This window comes from Cryptomeria japonica, chromosome 5 (genome assembly GCF_030272615.1).
Source record: "Cryptomeria japonica chromosome 5, Sugi_1.0, whole genome shotgun sequence".
Lineage (NCBI taxonomy): Eukaryota > Viridiplantae > Streptophyta > Pinopsida > Cupressales > Cupressaceae > Cryptomeria > Cryptomeria japonica.
The window spans coordinates 233,667,710-233,694,249 of record NC_081409.1 but is presented as its reverse complement, the minus strand read 5'-3'; the positions used below and the strand labels follow the sequence as shown (position 1 = coordinate 233,694,249).

Sequence of the window (26,540 nt, the reverse complement as noted above, 5' to 3'; positions counted from 1 at the left end):
TAAATGGCTCAAAGTCTTTGATAACCATTGAAAGCTTTCAACCTTCAACCACTTAATCCCCAAAGTCTCCAATAACCATTAATGGTTAATTCAACCCTCCCACATGGTTAAAACATTTGTTTTGACTCAACCTCTACCCAACCCAAAGGTCTCATCAGGCCATTAATGCTTTGACCATGATTATCTCTTAATCATTTGCACAAAGGTTTATCCTTGGATTAACTCTTAATCCAATGGGTAATCTTAATTTAGACTTGACCCTTACCTTCTAGATAACCATGAGGTCTTCTCAGGCCTTTAATGCCTCCAACCTCTTCTCTTAACCCAATCCTATGTTGACACTTGTCACCATTTTATTGGTGCCAATTGTGCACATGGATCCCCAACTTTCAAACTTGGCCCTTGATTAAACCATTCAATCTTAACCCTTCATTTCCCTATTTCTTCTATAAATAGAACCCTTCTCCTCAAGCAAAAGGGGAAGCATTTTAGAGTATTGTTGTTATACTGGCATTAGCATAGAGCTTTTTCATAGCATCACTATCTACTCTAGCATAGTATTTAGCTTTTCATTTCATATTTGAAGCTTAGTATTAAATCTCAATCCTCCATAAGCATCCATAGTGCAAAAAGCTGCTGAGAGCTACACTCATTTGGGACTTGGAGAGGAGAGGAACAAGGGAGGAGCAACTATGAGCATCTTGATTAGCTATTTCATTCTATGTTTATATGCTTTCTATTTCATGCTTAATATCTCTCTTGATATGCCTGTTTAGGATAATCTTTTGTTGCTAACACTAACGTTTGTTTCTTGTGCTCTTGTGTGTGTTGCCATCAAACAGATTTTCTAATCCTTTTTGCAGAGCATCAAAAATAAATATCAAAGTATGGGGAAGCGACTCCACTACTACAATGACAATCCTAACTTTGAATGTTATGAGCCTCATTGCCTCTAGAAAAAGTAATGTAAGAGAATCCCTACACAATGTGGTAATATCGAATCATTATGAAAAAGTGGAATTTTTTAGTTTAATCAATTGTTTGTTTGTTAGTTGTAGTTATTATTTTGTGGTGAAACTTGAAATTGGATTTTATAGTTTTGGGAATAGTTTAAGTTATGATTTTTTAGTGTCATTTTAAAATTTGAGAAGAATTTCATGAGAAAGAAGATAGTCAATTAGTTTGATAGCATTTATCAAGTGGATAGCTATGTATAACTAGGATTATTTTCATGCATATGGCAAGTGATTTATAGCTTGAATCGAATAAAATAATATTTATATGAGTTTATTGAGACTTTGATGATAAGTTTTGACTACCACATGGAGGTTTCTTCATTATTTAATGCTTTGAAATTGTAAGTATGTTATTTTCGTTTGATGACATGTTACATGTGGTATTGGGGTTTATACTATATTGTGGCTAACATTGATAATTCAGAAAAGTGTTGATGTTATATAAACTATGTTTTATATTAAAGGAGGGTCAACAAAGAGGTAAGGCAAGGACCAAATAGGTAGAATAAAAAAAAATCATGAGAAATTTACCTAGCTAAAGGTGAAAAGAACATAAAACATTTTCAAAACTTAACTAGGGAAAGAGGGAGCTAAAAAAATCGATCCTATGAAATATAATAGAAGGGAATCTCTCACTAAGCCTAAACTTATTAGGGCTGAATAAATATTATTTTTTAGTGAATCACTTGGAGGTAAGGGGGATTTAAACTTTGAGAAGATAAGAGACTTCTTATAGTTCATTCCCATCATTATTACGAGTGAAGATTGTCAAATCTTAATAGAACCTTCCACTAAGGAGATCAATTTGGATTACATGTAAGTAAGCTCAAATAAAGCCCTAATGTCTAATGGATTTCATGTTGCCTTCTTCTAGGAACGTTATGTTACTAAAAAATAATTTGTGGTGACTTGTGATGAAGCGTACAGATATAAAGGTGCTAGAAGAACTCAATTGTACTTTTATTATACTAATCCCCAAGAATGCTTCCCTCAAATCTATTATAGAATTTTGAAAAATATCCCTTTGTAACACTATATAAAATCCTCTTGAAGACTTGGAATCACAATCTAAAAAATAGTGCTCCCTTTTCTAAATTCCCTAGAATAAAGTAGCTTAATCTTAAAAAGATCCATCATTGGAAGTATCAACACTAGACATGGAATTGATTGCTCAATTTTCAATACAAATAAAAAAGCATAATAATCAAGCTTAATATTAGCAAATCATATGATGTAGTAATTGGAGGTTCCTCATGAAAATATTAGAAAAAGTTGGCTTCTATGATAATTGAGGGAATCAATCTTAGAATGAAGCAGAAGTTGAAACTCTTTTGTATGGCTCGGTATTGTTTAAATCACGCATCACTAACACAATAATAATTCAAGACAATTTCATGGTAAACATTCTATGTATATAGAAAAGATGCTCAATTAGTTAGAGAATAAACATCACTTTGAATGAAGTTTGTGTGATGCTAGGTAGTTTAACATCTTTAATTTTCACGTGTTGCTATAATGGTTGGCATAGCCTTAGCAAGATATGGTACTAATAACACATTTAATCTTGATGTTGGTTTTGTGAGCATTCCTTGGCATCATGTACAAATCAATTCCTATATCGGAGTGATACTTCCCACATTTGGTCTAGCTGAAGAAGGTTTTGGCCTATTTATTTTTTGTTAGATGCTTCTCACTCCTTAGCTATATGATAGTCATTTGTTTCACTATTTATCTCCTTTCTAGGCTCTTTGTGGTAGTATAAACTCACTCACAATGGAGTTGTTAATTCACCCTCATGGTGAATTATAATAGATGGTCATCCTTGTGGAGATCAATAAAGTTAGATTGAAAAAATAATCCTTCTTCTAAGGTGGTGAAATCTTGGTTGTCATTTTAGAAGAGCTTGGCATGGATCTCATCAAAGGATTTATTTGACAAGATGTCAACATTGACATCTCTTCCATGTTTGTGTGTAATATCTATACCCTCATTAGTGGCAAGGAACTTACCAAGACTATAATACAATATTACATTTTGAATAAGAGTATGATAGCATGGAAGCAATTGTTGACAACATTGCTCGTGCGAGTACTCTTCCTCTCAAAAGATTTGAATGCCATAGATCTGCTTAAATTGATATTATTTGTGACACTAAGAGTAGATTCATGATATTGAATATAAAATATAAATATTTAAGATATTTTAAAATTGCTCTGGCACGCCATAAACCTAAGAAGACGTCCTCAGCCTGCAATCAAGGTGGAAGACATCCTCAGCCTGCAATCAAGGTGTTCCACGACGACATATTTCTTTGAGGCATTTTGTCAAACACTTCACGTGCCTCACCTATGCTTCCACCTTTTGCGTATCTTGAATCATAGCATTCTGTCAAATAATTCTTCAAGCCATTATGTCAAACAGCTCACGAGCCTTGTCGAAGCTTACACATTTTGCATACATTTCTATTAGGGTAGCTGCAGCTACAACATCTGAAAAAATTCATTTCCAGTATCCCATGGTGAATGTCCATACGTAAAGCTCCCATTTTCGTATGGCCCGGGAGGATACTGGCAAAGGTTGCAGGGTCTGGGTTTACAACTACTAATTGCATTTGGTTGAGATTTGTTGAATCTTTTTCAAGAAATCCGTTTTGTGCATATCCTGCAATCAAATAAGTTCCATGCTACCATACTTCTTTGAGGCATCTGGTCAAACAGTTCATATGCTTCCACATTTTGGATACATGTCTATCAGAGTATTTCCCATTGTAAGATCTGAAAGTTTTTGCCCTTTTGTTATGATTTGATGGATGCGTATACCCTGTTCCAAAACTCCCATTTATCAACAGCATCGTGAGCATGCCCATGTCTTCTGTCTGCTGCAGAAACCACTGGCATAAGCATTCTAGCAGGGATGGAAATCTTTCCACCTGACAAAAGTCTTCCATGACAGCGGTGAAACGATGTGAGTGCCCGCTTTTTTAATGTCATCCAACGCTTTCAAACTTTTGCGCGGGGAGTTTTCAAATTCAAAAGTTAACGGTGACTATTATTTGAACCGGACAGACGGGAGGGAACGGACGTTACCGAAAGAAACGGTGGAAACCAAAAATCTGAAAACGGGAAAGCTGTGGACGGTAAATGTCAGCTCAGTGGACCTGACACACCCCGAAGCAGTCAAAGCTTCCAGTGTGCTGGTTAAGCCCGGCCCATTCAATGCATGCGATCCAGCGAAAGCATTTGGACGAATTAAAATTATGAAAAATGAATGGCGACGATTGATGCAATGTTCTTGTAGCACCTCTAAATAACTTGAAATCGGAGGTCATTCACCTTAAATAAGGGAACGACTTTGGCGTAAAAAGAGGCAGTGTCAAAATGATAAGTGATTATAATGAAGAATATATCCAAGAAAATGACAGGTGACAGCGTGATTGGGTGGCAGGTGACAGTATGTAATGAGAGGAAGTGAAGTTGAGGCCTTCTTTAAAATGGCAAGTAACAACAGCAAAACCCTCCGAATAATGAGAGGAAGTGAAGTTGAGGCCGCCTTTAAAATGGCAGGTGACAACGTGTAATGAGAGGAAGTGAAGTTGAGGCCTTCTTATAAATGAACAAATTGTGAGTTACAAATGTCATTTTTGATATATAATGTGGATGAATTAACTCAAGTGCTATGCAATGTAGATTATCTTTTATTTTATGAACTTATCATTTGTAATAATCTCACATATAACCTCAACGCATGGTGTGATATGATTATCATTGACAACATAGTTATCATCACAAACTCTACTTGAAGATCCTAATTATTTAATGTCATATGGTTAGCTTAAGCTTTTATATTCCCCTTGTCATAAGACCTTGAATTTTATATTTCAATAAAATGGATCTATTTATATAATTGTCAAGAATGTGATGATAAGCACATAAATATATAATCTCATGTGGTGCAAGCTTAAACACATTCATTGTATTAACAAGAGGAAAAGTGAGAAGTTTTTATCCAAAAATAGCATATGGAAACTCCTTCAATCTAGTGAACTATCTTAATCTCTTTGGTTTCATGTCTTAATGATAATCCATACCATGATTAACAATAGATGCATCCTTATTGACACCTTTTTCCAAATTAGAAATTGATGGTATCTCACGAAAATAAGGAGAAGTTTTAAGAACATGATGGTATAGATTCTCTATGTAATATGCACATTTGCAAACATTAGCATAAAGTTGAAAAACAATAATAATGATTTTAAAACAAATTTATCGTTTAAGAATTAATGGAAATTAATTGTCAATAAATAACTTTTGAAACTCATAATCTAGTGATGTCAAACTTATATTAGTAATCAATTCCTAAAACATCAACATATAATCTTTATCCTTCTCTTCTTCTTCCCACATGCATTGCATGATTCTAACAATAGTTGTCTTAGGTTCACTATATTGTAATTAAATATTATATTAATCCACTAGCTAATTCCATAAAAGAATTTATAGAAGTACATGAAAATGAATAAAACATCTTAAAAATATGATCACTCAAGCTAATTAGAAATAATCTAGCAAGAAACTTATCCTTGTGAAAGCAAGAAAAACATGTAGTTGCAAAGGAACTTAATTATAGCAATGGATCACCTCTAGTATCATAATTTATAAAACAAGGAGCTACCAATCCAATTGGAGAATGATTAGCCAATATGTCACATGTTAAATGATTATGCTGTGAGGATAGCGTGATATTGAATTGCAATGTTAATGTACAATGTTAGGTCTCCAAATTTCTTGGAATGGATAATTTAGATACCCATGAGTTAAGGGATATTATTTTATTATTATTATATAGATTATGTAAGAATGTTTTTGTAATGGTATTGAATAAGTGAGATTACAAAAAGAAGTCAAAGATTGTGAGCTATCTAGCATCTTTCTCAAGATAGGCAATGGCAATTCAAATTAATGCACTCATCAAATTCCTAGCAATGAGAAAGTGGGATCAATGGTTTCTATGATGCATCGTGCTATAAAACAAGCTACTTTATATTGTTTAGGTCATTTTCATATTTGTTAACAATTTTTATTGTGATCTTTTAAGATCATGTTTGGATTTATGGTATTAATTTATGGTAGTTTTTTTAGCCTCTTTAAGTCCATAGATTAAGGACTTGGTATGGAGGAGACATGGTTATTAGCAAGAACTATCAAACTACTAGAATGCTTTTAGATTGAATAACATTGTATGAATTTTGTGGATATACTTGTTTTTACTTGACTAATACAAGCTCAATATCTCTTTGTTATTGGATTTTTCTCCTAAAAGATATTTTCTACATACATATAGTTTTCAACATGTAATTTTTTTATTTCTTAAATTATTTGTTTGCATTATTTAAGCAGTTAAGCGATTCAAATTTTCAAAGACATTGCATCTATTGAAGAGTACACCCAGCATCAACATCTATTGAAGAGTACACCCACACTTCTATTATGTTCTTTACTTCCACCAGTTACACCAATGGTATCGATACCTAATTAACTCAATTAGATAAGGATATCCTTCTTTCAGAAATCCTCACTTATAACACTATAAATTATTTGTCATACTGTATATCCCTCACAACTTACCACTTAATTTTACATGGATATTTTACACATGGAAAGTTATCTTAAAGTCAATCTATTTCACAAACATAAAGGTTTACAATCATTTCAAACACCTTTACTAAGCTACTATGTAGTTATACTTATACAACTCATGGTTACGAAAATACGATTTAGTTGATACACAAAGATTTTACACTTTATCTAACAATTTTAGATCATCACTTGGTTCACTTCCTACATCAATGAAATTGATGATCTAATTACGTTTCAGTACTAAAGACATTTGTTGTCCATCTACATGATTTAATCTCACAATAGTTCTTAATTCTTCAACATGAGGAGCAAGAGATGTAATCCTCAAAATAATTTAACACTTATAAAACCTTGTCAATTTATTCATTAATCCTTTGCTTGATTACAACTTTAAATTTTTTGGAAAGACATAGACTATTTATCAGCACAAAATATGTTGATACAATAACAATAAATCTATTGACATCAGTAATAACAAAATTTATTAATACACTCACAATCCCTCAAACATCACACAACAAAGAACATACTAAAACTTACTGTTTTATTATAAGGCTGTAGAAAGGATGGAATGTCTGATTGGCATAGTTGTGGAAGCCCTGGTATTGCTATTACATCCATACTAAAATGCTGAAGGAATATGAAACTTGTTTGCAATATGAGGCACCCAGTTGAAGGGAGAATCGTAGACAATGCAAGAGACAGTGTGGCCTTGAGAATTGAGCCTCTGTATTAGTCGTTCGAATGTAAGAACTCCCACCTTATTCAACAAATCAAGTTCCATGCCTCACAATCAGGAGAAAGGCCGTCTGATAGCTTGAGCTTGTATCATTTTCTCTCTAATTTTCTCTTCAATACGAAGGAAGATATAATAACTCATTTGGAACTTTAGAAAAAAACGAAGCAGAGGCTGCTCTTGTAGAGTACTTTCCTCACCATAGACAAAAGAGGTCTAATTGTAGATGTAAAAATATTATTGCCACCACTAAAGAAAAGTTGAGTCATTCAGAATTCTATGCAGTAGAAGATGAGGATGAAAAAATATTTTACATGGTGCAATGTAAGCCATGGTAACAAAAGGAAGGTATGCTATGAGACCCATTATCTTATAATCCTTCATTTCTTGGAGTTCAACAAAATGTTGCCAATTAAAATTTGTAGCATTGGAATACAATGTAAAGCCCATAATGGCAAGGTAATGTATTAAACTGGATGCCTCAACAAGTCTCTTGACCACCCCCAATATCAATATCAAACTTATTATCAATGGCAAGGTACCCAAAACCCATGGTCTCAACCATGTCGTGGAAATAAAGAGTGGCAACGGTCTAATGCCAATTACCCGTAGCAATGACACAAATAACCTCAATAGCCTACCTTAATGCCTAATGTACACCCTCTGCAGCTAGCCATTATGCTAAGTCAAAACATGACTGCCTCTGCTCCACAAGAGCACCTAAGTTGCCTACTCAACCTGCACCCAATCCTAACAAGCCTACCCAACAAATATATGTGAATGAGACAACTTAGTATCCAACCTATATAGTTGAGATAAGTGATGTCCATTTATGATCAAGTAAGACTCTTCCTGGCCCTACATCTGCACATATTACAGAACTTTATGATGAGGAGCTAGTGATTGATGTCGCTAACCATCCATTTGAGTACAGCTACAAACACATGATGAATCACTTGGTAAGGACCCACCTTTTCTTAGAGGTTAGCTACATAGGAATACCAACTTGAGCATGAATTTGTCCTCTTAGGACAATTAACAAATGTGAGTATAAAAATACCACTCCTACAAGCTATCAAGGACATTCCCATTTACACTAAGGCTATTAGAGAATTTTGTAGATTGGACGAATAGGTAGGAAGAAACATGTTCATAAAATAATCCATGCCATTCAACAAGTGGTTGAGATCATGTTGGGAACCATATTAGTAATCCCGAAAATTTTTGATTGAGGGAGCCCAATTGTAGATGTAAGTATCAATGGGGCGGGCTTATAAAAAATGCACTAATAAATCTTCAGGTAGCCATCGACATCATGACTAAGTATACAATTGGTGAGTTGTAGTTGCACAACATACGACCAACACCAATAGTATTGCAGTTAGCAAATAGATCTATATAGAAGTCAGAAGGAGTGATTGAAGATTTATTGATAACTATAGACTCGTGTGATTAGCTTGCTAACTTTGTAGTTTTGCAATCTAAGGTCCATTTGGGTGGATACCCACTAATTTTGGGAAGGCCTTGTTTGACCACTAGTGATGCCTTCATTGGTTGTTGGTCAGGTAACATGCCAATCTCCACTAGGGGTAAAACCAATAAATTAGTCTTATACCCTCCATCTCAACCTCATGCAAATTTGAAATCTTTTTGGCCTACCCTATAAGAAGATAAACAATACTGATTGCACACTTTGAAGATGATAGCGAGAAATACTATGATGGAATCTTAGGATGAATATGTTGTACATGCTAGAATCATATAGAACTCCTATGTCCTAGACCCACAACAAGAAGAATTTTTATCATGTCTCACTTGTCTAGATCATAGTTTTATGGATAATAAAGATTCAACAACTTCATCTATGATCTCTACTATTTTGCCTAATGATTGTATCATGAACATGATAGGTCTTGGCATTGCCTCTCATTTTGTTGCACCTTATCTAGAGTAGAAATATCACCAAGCAGGATGCTCAACATTAGTAATGAATTGACAGCAACACAACGTGATATCCTATTGCAAATGCCACAAGCTCACACTTCAACATTCACATGACACTACCATGATATTTAGAGGAATTGACCCTCACCTTTGTATGCATAAGATATATATTATTTAAGACTACAAACTAGCAAGGAAACCATAGAAGCGAATGAATCCAACACCTAGAGATATAGTTAAGGATGAGTTGTAGAAATTTATTGATGCAAGATTCATCTATCGTATATCAAATACTAATCGAGTTTCACCATTTGCGATTTTGCCAAAGAAGGGAGGAAAGTGGTGAGTATGTGTTAAGTACAAAGAGTTGAATGTTGCCACACACAAGGACCACTTCCCACTTCCTTTCATTAATCAGGTCTTGAACTCATTGGCTGCTAATAGGTACTTTTCTTTCTTGGATGGATTCAATGGTTACAATTAGATCAAAATTTCTCTTGAGGACCAAAATAAGACAACCTTCATGTGTCCCTTATGGACATATGCATATTCAATACTTTCATTTGGGCTATGCAATGCACCAGCCACCTTTCAGAGGTTCGTTTTGAGAATTTTATTTGATTTTTCTCATGATACCATGAAAATTTATATGAATGATTTCACAACCTATGAAAATAATTATGAGGAGGCCTTAGCAAATTTTGAAAAGGTTTTGCATAGATGTTAGGACCATAATCTCTCTCTTAGCCATAGAAAATGTTTCATCATGACGAAAGGAGTTGCATTGGGACACTTTGTCTCTGCTAATTGAATTCTAGTTAACCCAGCCAAGATTGCAATTATCAAAGAGCTTCGAGTGCCTAAAAAAAAAGACATGCCAAAAGTTTCCTTGGACATGCAAGGTATTCTAGATGCTTCCTCAAATATTTCAGCAAGATAGCTTCACCACCTTACTCTTTGTTGACAAAGGATTCAGAATTTGATTGGACTCCAAGTTGCTACTAAAATTTGTAGCACTCAAGTCTGCCCTTCACACAAGCGCCAATACTTAGAGGACCTAATTGGAACATACCTTTCCATATCCATACTGATGCATCTGACTTTAAATAGTAGGAGAAATGTTGGGGAAAAAAGAAGGCAATCTTGAATATGCTATCTATTATGTTAGCAAGAATCTTCAAGGTGCAAAAGATAACTATACAATCACAAGAAAAGGAAATTCTTGTTGTTGTGTATGCTATTAATAAATTCAGGCACTACATCACTGACTACCATGTTTTCATTTGCACTGATCATGCGACAATTCTCTACTTAATGAACAAACTAGTGGTCACGCAGAGGCTTGTCAGATGGTTACTCTTGTTGCAATAGTTTGACATTACCGTTATTGAAAAACCAAGTAAACCTAATATTGTTGCAAATTTTATCTCTTGATTAACAAATACAATAGAGGAGACATTGGTGGATGATCCATTTCTTGGTGAACATCTTTTTTCTTTGTCATTTTATTCACCATGGTATGCAAATATTGCTAATTCTAGTTGTAGGTCGGTTAGCCCCACATTTCCTCCTTGAGAGAAGAATCAGTTGATATATCACAACTCATCCTACTCTTGGATAGTTAGGTGTTCATTTTTCAAAGCACTTGACAATGTGATGAGGAGATGTTTGAGGGAAGATGAGACATGATATACTAAAGGCCTATCATGATGACCCTTATGGAGGCCATTTTGCAACAAAGGGGATTGCAATTAAGATATTCAACTCTAGCGATTATTGGCCTACTATGCATAAGGACGCAATCCACTATACTAGGAGATGTGATTGTTGTCAAAGAATGGATAGGCCTACAAGGAGTGATGAAATGCCAATCCAGCCTCAACTTCCATTAGTGTCATTTGATAAATGGGGAGTAGATTTTGTTGGACCCCTTGAACCAACACCAAATGGTAAATCTTAGATCTTAGTATGCATTGATTACTTGACAAAGTGGGTGAAGGTTAAAGCCTTGAGGAATGCTAGAGATATGAAAGTGGCTCAATTTTCGTATGAAGAAATATTTTGCAACTATGGAGTTCCTCGAGAGATAGTGATTGATCAAGATCCATAGCTTATGTCTCTATTGTTAACATTTGTTGCTCAATAAAAAACTCATGCGTTTGGTGCAAATAGTTTATTTCAACATTTGTGCATAAGAATTTTAGTTTTATTATTATTTGTTTCTTCCACCAAGTATCATATATTTGCTTGAGTAATTACCAATTTTTAAAAAACTCCATCTGATTCCATTGTTTTTCATTTGTTAACTATATTAGTTATCTTTTTTCCAAGATTTCAATTTATGTTAATTTTTTTGTTATTGGTAATTTTAGGGTTTTTAAATCTTTCCATTCGGATTCTTTTAATCTTGATGTAGTGAAATGAACTACGTAATCAATTACATCTATTGCTCATATTTATGATAATATAGATTTAATATTCTAATATTTATGAATTATCTCCAAACTTTAGAATCCATTTTAAGAATCCTCCTAGAAATTAACTTTTTCACCCTTTTCCTACTTCCCATGTGGTATTTTTAATTATGATTAGTCTACAGGTTAGCATAAAGTTCCATTTACTTGATCCCTTAGGGGAGTCCTTGACCGTTAATATGTTGGTTAATTATGTGAGTATGTATTTGTTTTGAAAAAAATTAACTCATTTCATTTCTAAATTTGAAGATATTTTGGTTAATTATGTGAATATAAACATGGTGAATTCTTGAGTTATCATTATCATATATCTTTTCTATTGATTCTTGTAGTTTTTATCTAAATAAATGGGTTGTTTATACATAGAACTAAAACACAAAAGGATGTTGAGCCGGATATATTTAGAATTTTATGGGTTTCACAAGTGATTAAAATGCTCACTTGTATTATATGATTTATTAACAATCTCACATTCCTATGCAACTTCTTCCCTTAATCTTCAAGCTATAATGGATTTTTAAATAAGGTTGTAAATATTGAACCCTAACTAAGGTTCAGATAGTTAAAATGACACTAACAATTTTGCTAGCTTTCTTATAATAACTTCTTGGTAGTAAAATGTAATACAAATATCAAATATATTTTGACATATTTGATATGTGGATGTAAAGGCAAATAGTTGGAATGATAGTGAACTAACTTTGAAATGATTTTTTTCAATGTTTTGGGGTGACTCCATTTTCAAAATAATCTTGAATAGTTCAATGAAGCTTCTTACACATAGAATTCAAATGTATGGTGTTGATTGTAACTAAAACATGTGAATAAAATTCTCCTTCCATTCTACTTACATGTATGTCAATATGTTATTATGAAGCGTCCATTTGAGAACATGAAAGGATAATGCTGATAAAGGTTGTCAAGTTTAGATTTAAGCTTGTCAGTAAATATTTTTCAACAAATCTATTTTGTGTATATTTTACAATCATTTTAATTAAAGGTTAGATATCTTAGGGACATTTCATCACATTTTGTCTGTATTGTGAGTTTTGATAATGTTATGTAGTATCATGTATTGAATATCCTTTCATTTGTTTGGGTATGTGTTGAAAACATATTCTATATATACATGCATGATATTATGTGTATTCTTTACAGTGAGCATAATTTCATTTATATTTAATGTATAGAGTTTGTTTCATATGCTTTGTTAATGTTATCATATTCTTATGTAACTTCTTCCCTTTATCTTCAAGCTGGATTTTAAAATCCAGTTGTAAATATTGAAATATTAAGGCTTAAATAGTTGAAATTACAATGACAATTTTGCTAGAATTTTTATAATGACTTCTTATAATCAAATGTCTTCTTATAATCAAATGTGACACAAATTTATAATATATTTTGACCTACTTGATATTTAGATATAGAGGCAATTAATTGGAATGATATTGAAATGACTTTGATATGATTTTCTTCAAAGTTTTGGCATTTTTTGAATGAAACTTGTTACATATAGAAATAAAATGTTACGTATTGCTTGCTCTAGTTTTGATAAATAATTTTTAAAAATTTATTTAATAGTTTATTTAAGAGTTGATATCCATTTGAATAGCTTTATTTTACTAGCCATATATATGCAATCTTTTAAACATTATTAAAAATGATGTATGGCAATCCATAACTAGAAGATTGGAAGCTACTAAAAAAACAAATTGTAAACTAGATGGAGTGGATCTAGAGAAACTAGAGAAACCAGAGATTCCAGAGGACCCATAGAAATCAGAGGCTTTAGAGTAACAATAGTTTTAAGAGGAGTGAACAGAAATGGAACTGGGCAAGCTTTCCTTTGCCCTTGACATGGCTAGGTTCCTCCTTCGAACGTAGCTTTGGTAGCTTTTGGCGAGCAAATGATCAAAATATTTCATAAAACAAGAAGACTAAAGAACAAAACTACAATAGTTTGAAATGGTAGAATCATGGAAAACCTCGAAATGTTGGTTTTTCTCGTCACCCAAGATCCTTCCCTTCCCAGAATGATGCTTCTTCAAAGTATCCTAGCTTAGATTCTTGGGCAAGCAAAGTGGCAACAGGTCCAAATAGCATTCCTCTTCAAATGAGGAAGTCCAACTTTACTCCGTTTAAAGAGGCCCTTCCTTTCCAAAAACTGGCTCATTCTCAGTGCCTTCATCCCCACTTTAAGGCCCCCAGAGTACCGCCTAGTTACAGGGATCATGGGGTTTTGGGTTTCAAAAAGCCCTTCCCTCCTTGGCAAGTCCCTCCTTTCGATCAGAAGCTCAAAAAATAGAGTAGGAAAGGCATGGGGAGTAATCTTTTTGTCTTTCCTTCGGATTCTCTAAACCCAACAATTGTCCGCCTTAAGGAGAATGCCCTTTTTGCTCAATGGTGCAGCTGCCGAGGGGATAGCCAAGAAATTATGTCCTGGTGGACCTCATCTTTCCCAAGAATGATCTCAATCAAACCATTGCAGAATGATTTTTTCTTTTTAGAGTGTGCGGACTCTACGCTGAAAGATGCCATCATCAATGGCAACCCTCTTTTTTTTCAAGGTTCGACCTTCCATTTCCTATACTGGAAACTAGGCTTCGACCCGACAAATCATAGATTTTAGAAATCTCCAATATGGCTTTCTCTAGTTGGTCTTCCATCTGAGTTTTGGTGTTCGGAGGCTCTTTTGAAGATAGGTGATGCTTTAGGATCTGTAGTGGGCATTGAGGAAGACTTCCTGAATGGACTCAAGGGGGATGTGGCTAACATCTATGTGGAGATAGATTTAAAACAAGTCTTTTACAGCGAATTAGAGATAATCTTAGAGGTGGGTAGATGGAAGCAGAAAGTTCAGAGATTGGGAAAGGAGACTCTTGGTAAATGCACTCTCCGAAATCAAATTATACTTAACTTCTTTATGGCTTCAACTAGAGGTGCAATCTTTCCCCTTCAAGCAGTTGTTGTTCCAAAAAATAATGAAATGAATCCTCATAGGGCGATCAAGGGATTAGCATCTCCAATAGAACCGCCTGTTCTAGAAGTTGTTCTAATAAATGATGAAATGAATCTTAAGATGGAGAATAGGGGATTGGCATCTCCAACGGATGTGCCTATTCCTACAGCTTCATGCCTTATTCAAACTCCAAGGCCCTCTCGGCTCTCAGATGATATGATTGCAAACCTAAAATTATAGTATCTTCCAGGTTCAAGTTCTCCCTCTTCTCCTCTCCATCCTCCATCTTGTCCCCGATAGTTAAGATCCAATCCAACAAGACTTTTAGGAGTCTGTTTGGTCAAAAGAAAACCCATTCTTTGATTAGGGGTGATTTCAATATATTCTCTCAGAATCCCAGAAAGGTTTCAAAAAGAAATACCAAAGTTAGGCGAAAGCAAGCAAGGGGTGCTCCAGCTTTAATAAAATCAAGCAAAGGTAAACTTATGCCTCTAGCTAAACTTTTACAGGAGGAGGATCTTATTGCTAAAGACATTAAAGCTAACATGGAGGTTGAAGATGATCTCTATCTCTCAGATGGAAAGGCATCCCCAGTTAAAGTCCAACCCAATTTGCCTCTTAGCCCTCTTCCTTCCCCCTTGGAGATCCCCTCAAAGGATATTTCTGATTGCTTGGCCTCCCCATTAAATGATCTTTTGTCATCAAAATATAGTTTCAATCTTTCAGCTGAACTCCCTTATCCTCTCTTATTGTCTCCTTCATTGATACCACATGATCTAGATATGCCCATGGATCAAAAGACTCAGAGAATTCTTCAAGATTATATGATTGATGATGAGGATTTGGACTCGGTCCTGGATACTCCCTTAGCTGTAATGTATTCGAAGATCAAGGAGAAAAGGAAACTAGGTCTGAACCAGTTCTTAGAAGGAAAGTGGAAACCTGATTTCGGATCCTCCCCTCCTAAGAGGGGCCGCAAATCTTTGACTGAAGCAAGATCTCAAGAAGGGGTAGCGGAGAACCAATCCAAAATCATAGACCTTTGGAAAGTAGGGAAGGGAAACTCCCTTCTTAAACAACAATGAAAATCCTTTCTTGGAATGTTAGGGGTCTCGATGCCCCTAACAAACAGAGGGTGATGAAGAGAAGGATTATTTTGGTCAACGCAAATGTTACCCTCCTTCAAGAAACTAAGTTAGATTGCTAGCAAGCTATTTCCTTTGGTTTGGGAATTAGCTCCCTCTTTCAAGAATCTCTTCAATCAACAGTTGCTTCAGAAGGGGCCTCTAGGGGTCTAATGATAATCTAGAAGCCTTCTCAAGTTCATGTGGAAGGTGTTCTTTTAACAGAAATTAGTTGCTAGTAAAGATCACTCACCTTCAAACAAATTCTTCCTTTTTTTATCATCAACACTTATGGACCAACGTCTCCTCAAAACAGGCAGCTCCTCTAGCTATCCCTTGATGGGGTCATATCCCAACTTTTGGATCAACAACTCATCATAGGAGGTGATTTCAATGCTATCAGGTATGCGTCAAACAAAAGGAGTGGCATTATCAGGTTAGGAAGATCTCAACAAGATTTTAATGATTGGATAGATAGAAATGGGTTCTTAGAAATTAACTGAGGGGACTCCTTTACATGGACAAACATGAGAAAAGGTTTTAGTAATATCTCAGAGAAAATTGATAGATTTTTCTGGTTGGGGGATCTTAGATCTTTTCCCTTCTTCTTTGAGTGTTCAGTTCTAGCCTGCTCAGGATCTAACCATTTCCCCATTATGCTTTCCCTTCAAGGTGTCCTTGATACCTCCAAACCTCCTTTTAGATTTGAGAACATGTGGATGAAAGATCCAAATTTTCTAACTTTGATAGAAGACTGGGGGAAAGAAGAATCATTTGAAGGCTCCAAACTTTATTGTTTCATTTCAAAGTTAAAATATGTGAAACAAAAGTTGTTGCAATGGAATTCTCAACATTTTAAAAACATCTTTTCCTCCAAAAAATCTTTAGAAGAGAGGTTGGTTGTTCTTAATGCTAAAATTATTTTCGAGGGTATGGATCAAGACTCCTTTGAACAAGAAAAGAGTCTTCTCATGGATTATGAGGATATCCTATCTAAAGAAGAGATTTTCTGGAAGCAGAAGTCTAGAGAGAATTGGCTCCGGATGGGTGACAAGAATATTAAGTTCTTCCACAATGTGACAAAAATTCGCAGGAGCAAGAATATGATTTCAAATCTGGACTTGAATCAGAACCAAACTATAGAAGATCCTGAAGAGATTAAGAGAGAAATAATTTCATATTACTCTACTCTACTAAACAGTGCAGAAGGTTCTCACCTTATAGAGCAGGGAAAGTTCTTGGCCTTGATTCCTAAGATCATCTCAGATGAACAAAATCAGAAATTAAATGAGAAATTTTCACTGGAAGAAGTAACTCAAGCTCTTAACCAACTTCCTTCTGGAAAGGCTCCTGGCCCAGATGGATTCCCTACTAACTTCTTCAAGAAATGATGGCCTATTTTGGGACAGGAGCTTGTTGAGGCTTTGGAGTTTGCAAGAAGATCAGGCAACTTGCTCAATGAAATCAACAATATGTTTATAGCCCTTATTCCAAAAAAGGAGAAAGCTTCTAAACTAGGGGACTTTAGGCCTATCTCACTCTGCAAAACAGTGTACAAAATCCTCTCAAAAGTCATGACAAACATAATGAATCCCCTTATGGATTGCACCATATTAGATGAACAGACTGGATTCGTCCTTGGCCGCTCAATTCTCAATGGTGTTATTGTGGCCCAAGAATCTATCCACACTCTTCAAAATACGAAGAGACGAGGTATGATAATCAAATTAGATATTTCTAAAGCTTATGATAATGTGGATTGGCAGTTCTTGTGCAAAATAATGGAGGCTTTTGGTTTTGACAAAAAATGGATCAATTGGGTTTTTGAATGCATTTCTATGCCCAAATTTTCAATCTTGATAAATGGGAAGCTAGTAGGTTTCTTCTCCTCCTCAAGGGGCATCTGACAAGGAGATCCTATTTCTCCATTTCTCTACATTATCATGGCGGAAGCTCTAGGGAGGGCTATTAAATCAAAATAATCTATCAACCTTTTGGAAGGAGTCAAAGTAACCACACATTATGTTGTCACACACCAACAAGTCAAGGAAGCAATTCAACTAAAAATGCTTTTGGAATCCTTTGGGAAGGCCTCAGGACAAATTAGCAACAAAGAAAAATCAAAAGTTTTCTTTTTCTCCACCCCTTTCCCCCTACAGGTTAAGATTCGAAGAATTTTGAACTACAGAGTAGGCATCCTCCCATGTATACATTTGGGCATTTGAATTGACAGAGGATTGAAGAACACTAAGCTTTGGGACCCACTAAAGCTAAAGATGGATCATAATATAAACTCCTGGAAAGGGAAATGGCTTTCATGGGCTGGCAGATTAGTAATGCTCCAAGCAGTTATTTCAGCCCTCCAGATCTATCTTTTATCCTTCTTATCCCTAACTGCTGGTGCAAATTCCTTCATCATCAAGAAGATAAGAATTTTGTTTTGGCAAAATATTGAAGAAAAACAGAAAATTTCCCTAATTGCATGGGATAAAATCATCAAACCTAAATCTTTGGGGGGTCTAGAAATCAAAGATCTTAAATTGCAAAACAAAGCCCTAGGAGCTAAACTAGTTTGGAAGCTCATTAAAGATCCCAAAGCAGCATGGGTTTGGATGATGGCAACTAAATATCTAACAAATGGGGATCCTCAAAACCTCCTTAGAGCTAATCTTCATCCAAAGAATTCTAGAACTTGGAACTTCATTGTCTCTTGTAGAAACTTAATTACAGATTCCCTATCTTGGGATATACATGATGGTTCCTCTAGCCTCTTCTAGGAAGATTCATGGGGAGGATACTCGAGCATTGAAAGTTCTCTTAACATTCCAACAGCTAAGCATTGGCTTAAGCAACACTAGGGATCCCGAGTCAACGACTATATGGTTTTGGAAAGGACCTCTAGCATGCAAGGATGGAGCTGGAAGCCTATGGAAGGATTGCCTATTCCAATTGCTGAAATCAAACAACTTTTAGATTTTATAAGAGTAAGAAATATTAATCCTAGAAGAGGGAAAGATACTCTTATTTGGGCTTGCTCGAAAATAGGTCAATATAATGCTAAAGATGGCTACAGGGTTCTAGCTAACTTTGGGAATCAAGAGGAACAATATATTCCAGTTAGGCTCTTTTCGAGTAGTAAGATCATCCCAAAAGTAGGAACCTTTGCATGGTTAGCCTTCAAAAAGAGGATTCTTACTACAAAAAGGTTTACTAAAATGGGCTATGAAGGGCCCTTGAGATGCATCTTGTGCAAAGCCCATGCAAAGACAATTGATCACCTTCTCTTGAATTACCCCTTTGCCTCAAAATGTTGGCGATGGCTTTGTGCAAAATTTGGGTGGATATCAGCCCTTCCTAATGATATAATCTCTCTTTTTCAATGTTGGCCTCTTACTTCTAAGGAAAGCACTTTAAGCCAGATTTTGGAAATTTCTCCATCCTACCTTGTTTGGGAAATTTGGAAAGAAAGGAATTGAAGACTTTTTGACAATAAAGCAAGGACATTTGAATCAATTTTAAGCTCAATTAAAACCTCAATTGTTGAGATAGTAAATTGCAAACTAGCTTTCTCAACATATTCCTCCAAAATTCTTTCTTCTTGGGATGATAGTATAAGAAATAACTGGCAAGGAATCAAGATTCGTCCTTCATTTGGGCAAAAACCTAATGCTTGAAAGGAAGCTATATGGTCTCCTCCTAAGAAAGGATGGTTCAAACTAAACTTTGATGAAGCCTCCAAAGGTAACCCAGGTCCTTAATGTATAGAATATGTGATTAGGGATAATTCAGGATCAATTATTGGAAAAATGGCCAAGCCAATGCCACCAAATACCAATAATATAGCAGAATTCAAATCTTTAATGTTAAGCCTACTCAATTGCCTCAATCATGGGTTAAGAAACATCATAGTGGAGGCAGATTCATTGATAGCAATCAATGCAATCAAATTGAAGAAAACCCCAAATTGGCGGCTACAGGCAATTATGGATAGCATAATTGACAATCTGGATATATTAGAGCAATATAAGATTAAACATATCTACGGAGAGGTGAATACAAAGGCAGACGCTCTCTCAAAATCTGCAGCAGAAGACATTTCTCTTCACTGGTGGGAGCAGGGAGACAATCTCCAGGGCTAATTTATAGAGTATTTTCATCATTTGCCAAAGATCCTATCAGAAGTAGACTTTAATTTTAAAAAATATGTAGCAGATGGTTTCCATTGCTTTGGCGAGAGTAGGGCAGGAATTCCCAAGCTCAATCTATCTTGCTCAACAGTGGTTTCCTTTTTCTATTCTTCAGACTTTAATTTGGCGTTAAAGTTTGGTGAAACGACTACTTCTTTGAATTCAAAATTTTCCGCCAACTTAAGATTTGAAACACACACGTCATCTCTGATGTCACATATTCTTGGCCTTTCCATCAACGAATTCTACCACTTGCCTCCCAAAAAGACAACCTGCACTCCGCCATCATTCTAAGCATGAGGCATGCGTTGTCTATTGGATAGAGATTAACTCTTTATCCAAGAGATTTGGCATGATTAGAGATAGATATCCTTCGCCACCTTTGCAGGAAAATTCATTGCAAGGCATTTATCATTAATGCATGTCGAAGAAAGTGTCGTCAAGCCTTTATTCAACTTCCTCTGCAAATTTATCAACTATTTTATCTCTGCAATCACATACAAAGCAAGTTAAGTTGCTTCAGACCCTCGGTTATCAACTAGTTTATCTCTGCAATTGCTCGCAAAGAAGATCAAGGTGCTACAAATTCCTGAAGCTATGTCTGGTGAGGAGTCGTTTGGATTTATTATGAGCGTCTACCCTAGACCAATCTCATGTTTTGGTGTGGATACTCCCATTTCTCTCTCGGCTTCCACCCGACAAGTCTCCTTCAGGAAAATCACGGACTTAAGGTTGAAGAGGCTCCTCCTATTTCCTGAGCCAACGGTTATCCTGGTAGTAAAGCTCATCCTTGGCAGTGGGCATATTAGCAGGGAAGAATACCCCCGTGACAACACCATCATCTCATCTCAGTTTTTCACCTCCCTCATGGATCTAAAGCTTGACAAACAAGCAGTCTGGACCCTCACTAAAAGGCTATTTCCTAATGAAATTCTGCTCGAATTGCAAGAGGTTCTTAACAAGGTGTGACATGATTTAGAGGCTCCTCGGCTGAGCGAGAGAATTCTCTTCAACGTTCCTGGCGAGCTAATCAAATTCTACCCTTTTCTGCTTGACCTTTCTGGCAAGGACCTTGAAAAGAACAGATCTTTTGCAGGCATGGCTCTCAGATTCCTGAAATGGTGTTTTCTAGGGGGAAAATCCAAAAGATTTGGGCAGGCAGGAAGAGCTTCTAGAATTCACCATACTTAATGGTGTCTTGCCTTCAAAAACTGAAGCGGAGGAACCCCAAGCAGAACAAAGTAGGCGAGGTGGTTGCAGAGGATCGGGTTGCAATTTTGGCCGGGGTAGGGGACGTCCTCTGAGTAGAGGCTCTGGAAGAGGCCGAGCTCCAAAGCCTCCATCAATGCCAGAAGAAGACTCTTAATCAGATAGGTGTTTCAAGTTGGGGTTTTTTATTTTGAGGTCGTCTCAGAGCCTTAGTTGCTTTTTAAAAAAAAAATTCTCTACTAAAATTAAACTTTCATAAATTCTGCTATGACTTCGTTTTTGTAGCTTTAAACTTTGAAAATATTGTTGAATGCCTGACTAGGTTTCATAAGGATTAATGTTTATAAGAAAAACTTTATATTCAATCCGAGCCCAGAAATTTTTTGAGGGCTTTAGAATTGGTTTCCCTTTCTGTGCATTCTCGGGGATTTAGTTTCATATTGTCTGTCTTTAGGCCCTCTGGACTTTTTGGAAATCTGAGATTTTATGGTGTAATCTTCCATATGAATTAACATATTAATCTGGCATTGCCTTTATGGATTAAAAAAAAAATGATGTATGGCATGTGAAGGACTGTGTTGAATGGTATTCAAAATTATGATAGTAAATAGGATAAGCTGAGCAAGAATATATGTTAATATCCTCTATGCCAAATTAATGTAAAACAATGATATGCCCAGATTATAATTATATATATTTTCAAAGCAAATATCATTCTTTGTGTCAAAGAAACTGATTCTAATCTATTTATTTTCAGACAAGAGAAAAGTATATAGAAATATTCCTTTTAAAAGGGAAACCTTTTTAGAATACAAATTCAGTCCTATTCATTAAACAAATGGAATTGGCGAAACAACTCCATTGTAAAATAAAAATACAAACAATAGTAGGATGTTGTTGCCACAACAGAATCATTCAGTGCATGGGCCAAATAAAGTTGATGTCCATCGGTAATTTACAATAAATTAATATTGAATATATGGCCAACTTTACATTCTGTTCTTGGCTGATTCTAGAGTTTAGACAGACAAAAAGCCAGAACAGGGCACTTGAAAGAGTCACAACATGAGCTTAACAGTGTGAAAGGAAAATTTGAGTGTATCCAAGAAAACAAACATTAAGACGAATCAGCAAAATGACAGAACTAGCTGGAATTATAGAATTCATGTAAATGAATTTTTCTGGTGATATTACATTTCTTCAGGCCCCCAAAATGTGCAGCCCCTGAGAATGTTAATGCCTGATCTCAACATCCAAACTAACTTGCAATTGAAACCTGAGCTGAAGACACATAAAGATCAACTTCATCAGATTTGTACAAATTAGTTTTAAGCTATTCTACAGAATCATTAGCAACATTTTTTTTTAAATCACTACAAAAGTATCAACAACAGAAAGCAGAATTGTGAATTAAACTTACAACTGCAATTGGCATGTATTATGATTATACATCTGTATAGGAGATGAACTTATATTGTATGATATAATTTCTTTCTCCATATTTGAGAAAGGGAATCAATAATGTCGTCCATAACTTTCAAGCATTTTGTACTGCAAGATTTGGAGAAACACAATACCCAAATCAAAATTGAAAATCCCAATGCAGAACCCATTCCTATTCCAAAAGCCCACCACATATCCTCCTCCAGCACTACTTCATTTTTTTCATTTTCAGATGGAGAAGCAGAATGATTCCCAGAGCATGACACATTGATTTGCAGGCCACACAGATCTAAATTGTTGGAGAATGATGAAGAATCAAAAGTCATCATTTGTCCTCCTTGCGGTATTGTGCCTGATAGCTTATTGTAAGATACATCAAAGTAACTCAAATATGTGAGATTTTGTAGCTCAACTGGAAACATCCCGGACAATTCATTTTTGGAAAGATCAAGTGATTGTAGCTGTACCATGCTCGCCAAAGATTTTGGAATCTTACCATTTAGATGATTTCCTGAAAAATTGAGAATTATTAATCCTTTGAGGGATTCAATATCCCAAGGTATTTGACCTGATAAATCATTGTTTGATAAATCAAGGCATTTTACTAATCTCAAATTTCTCACAAAATCCATATCTTGTGCTTTGCTTCTAATGATGATGTGATCTATATATATCACACCAGAAAAAAAAGTATCTACTTCAAGAGTTTCTGTGTTCTCTGTCTGATTTGCCATTGCACTCAAATTCATAAAGTCTGCTGGAATAGTGCCTGAAATGTTGTTGCTTGACACATCCAAGATCTGAAGATTTTTCAACTTTGATAATTCTGAGGGTATCTTTCCAACAAATTTGTTAGATTTCAGTACTAGGATGCGAAGACTTTGTAAGCTTACAATCCAACTAGAAATGCTCCCATGAATATTGTTATTTCTCAGATCTATGATTTCCAAATAACTAGAATTTGCTAGGGATGGTGGAATGTTCCCGTTTAGCCCATTGAAGCCTAGTTTCAATGTTTCTAAAAAAGACATATTACCAAATATATTTGGAATTGTGCCCTTGAGATCATTCTTTTCTAGATTTAGCATGGACAAATAAAAGCATTTGTTTAGACTAGAGGGAATCTTACCACTAAGCTTATTATTTGACAAGTCTAAAACTTGCAAATTACTCGATTCACAAATGGAATGTGGAATGACACCACTAAGATTATTTTTGGCGAGTGATAAAAATCTAAGAGCTTGTCCATGTTTGCCAATTCCTGTTGGAATAAATCCATCAAATAGATTCTCTGAAAGATCCAAAAGCTCCACATTTTGTAAGGGAATGGGAATATTTCCTTGTAACTTATTATTATGCAAATCAACAATTGATCTTTCTTGAGAATTGTGTTTAAATCCAAGTGGCTTGAGGGGTAAATTACCTACAAACTGGTTGGAAGAGAGGTTGAGATGATAAATGTACATAAAATCCCATAGCCAATCTGGAATGTTTCCACTGAGAGAGTTTTGAGATAAGTCTAGGTAGTGTAAAGAGTATTGAGTTGAGATGAAGGATGGAAAATCCCCAGCCATATTACAATACCCCAAACCTAAGTCATTAAGTTGAAAATTGGGAATATATGTTTTATTGACTTTTATAGTCAACCTATTCCTTGAGAGGAGCACTCCTTGAATGTTGGGGATTTGATCCAAGAATGAAAGCATGTAGGTGCCACTTAGTTGGTTGCTGCTAAGACCAAGATGTAAGAGTTTGGTGAGGTTTCCAAAAAATGTTGGGATTGTGCCACTCAAAGAGTTAGAATCTAGGTGAAGTAATGTGAGATTTGATAGCTTACCCAAAGATGTTGGGATTGTGCCACTCAAAGAGTTATAACTCAAGTCAAGATATATGAGCTTTGACAACTTACCCAAAGATATTGGGATTGTGCCACTCAAAGAGTTATAACTTAGGTCAAGATATATGAGCTTTGACAGCTTACCCAAAAATTTTGGGATTGTACCACTCAAAGAATTTGAATCTAGGTGAAGCTCTATGAGCTTTGACAGCTTACACAAAGATGTTGGGATTGTGCCACTCAAAGGGTTATAGCTCAGGTCAAGATATGTGAGCTTTGACAACTTACCCAAAGATGTTGGGATGGTGCCACTCAAAGAGTTTCTACTCACATCAAGATGTACGAGCTCAAACAGCTTGACTAAAAATGTTGGGATAGTGCCATTGAAAGAGTTTCCTCTCATGACAAGATGTGTGAGCTTCGACATCTTATCCATAAATATTGGAATGGTGCCATTCAAAAAATTATAAGCCAGATCAAGATATGTTAAGCTAGACAAGTTACAAATCTCTCTTGGAATCTGGCCAATAAAATTAGAGTTGAACAGGTTTAAATACCTCAATTTGCTGAGCTTGTGTAGTTGTGAAGGGATGGCAAGAGGAGGGAAGAAAGCATTGTTACTGAGGTCCAAGTGCTCCAGATGGTGCAGATGGAACAGTCCCCCACGTATTTCCCTCCACGACATGAATGGCCCATCCCCAGTCCAGGAGACATTGAGGGAGTGGGGAGTGAGGTCCAAGGAAATGACATGGGCAGTGATTGGGTGGCAGGTGACTCCTTCCCACACACAGCAGTTAAATCCCATCCATGACTGCAGCGTGTAATGAGAGGAAGTGAAGTTGAGGCCCTTCTTCAAATCCAAAAGAGAATTTCTTTCATCTGAATAACATGCAGAAGAGCATGGCATCATCACTGCTAACAACAGCAAAACCCACATCATCGCCATTTTCATTGCAAATTGCACAACAGATCTCTGTTCCTCCAAACAAGTTGATCTCTCTGTGAAAACAATGCAAATTAAAAGCTCATTTATAATCGGGGCCACAAGTCAGTTGAAACTTACCTACTCTGCATTTGATTCTACCAGCGATAGTGGGTGGTAATTTCCTCCCTTTGATTTTCTACACTTCTTCTAAATGTACATTTTTTGAAAATTGACTGTAATATATATTGGAAATTTTGTGGAAATCTTTAAAGTGTACGATTAATATATTCTGTTGAAAGGTTAAAAATTGAATTTACTCTTTATAAGATGTTTTATTTAATGTAGAGTGCTGGAAGATGAATTGTATTCAACAGAAGAAATTCCTTCGAAATTTCGGGCAAATTGAGCAGTTCATGGAAAGCTCATTTGAAAAGAAATATTTCCACATACGATGATGTGGGTATTCATATGCAAACAAAATTGACTTATTATTTTCTGGCCAATATATATATTTCAGCATTTGATGATTTTTTTAGTGGAGTAAGAAAAATATTGACTGATAAAATTAACTAATTCTTGTGTGGCTTGACTTCCTACCGTCTGTTTTACCGCTTTCGTTTGGTTTTCTTTATGGAAATTCAGCACAATTTTATGATTTCTTTTGTCTCATCTAAACAATTCCATAATATTAGGGGAAGCATACCAGTAGCTGTTATAGCTAAGTTCACACATCCATAGATTCTAAATGGTATTATCAGATTTTGACATTTTTTTTTTTAGTTGTCTCCTTATGTCAGCTTATAGCTATTGATTTGGCTTTTGGGTAGTAACGATGGTTGTGGGATCCCTAATGTGCACAAAGGTCAAAAAGTATACTTTTCAAAGTGTCGCCTGATTTAAAGATGCCCCAATAACCATACACTTAAAATCACCAATGCATATGCATAAATGCCTTAGTAGTTGTGTGTCATGGGTACCAATACAATTGCACAAATGGCCCAATTATGGCTCAAAAAAACTAAAAAATAGTACATGTGTAATCTA

The 26,540-nt window shown here is 35.5% G+C and overlaps 1 protein-coding gene across 1 annotated transcript; it reads right to left on the bottom strand.

Annotated features, from left to right (window-relative positions):
• Nucleotides 1-22,125: 22,125 nt before the first annotated feature.
• LOC131063347 (receptor like protein 22) lies at nt 22,126-25,550 on the bottom strand. Its single transcript, XM_057997128.2, has 2 exons — nt 22,712-25,550; nt 22,126-22,572 (listed from the first exon to the last, which is right to left on the bottom strand). Exon 1 carries the CDS (start codon nt 25,521-25,523, stop codon nt 22,761-22,763), a length of 2,763 nt encoding a protein of 920 aa, XP_057853111.2. The 5' UTR covers nt 25,524-25,550; the 3' UTR covers nt 22,126-22,572; nt 22,712-22,760.
• Nucleotides 25,551-26,540: the final 990 nt, after the last annotated feature.

Excerpts from the sequence above, each read along its gene's own strand:
- LOC131063347 (XM_057997128.2), bottom strand. The coding sequence starts at position 25,523 with ATGAAAATGGCGATGATGTGGGTTTTGCTGTTGTTAGCAGTGATGATG.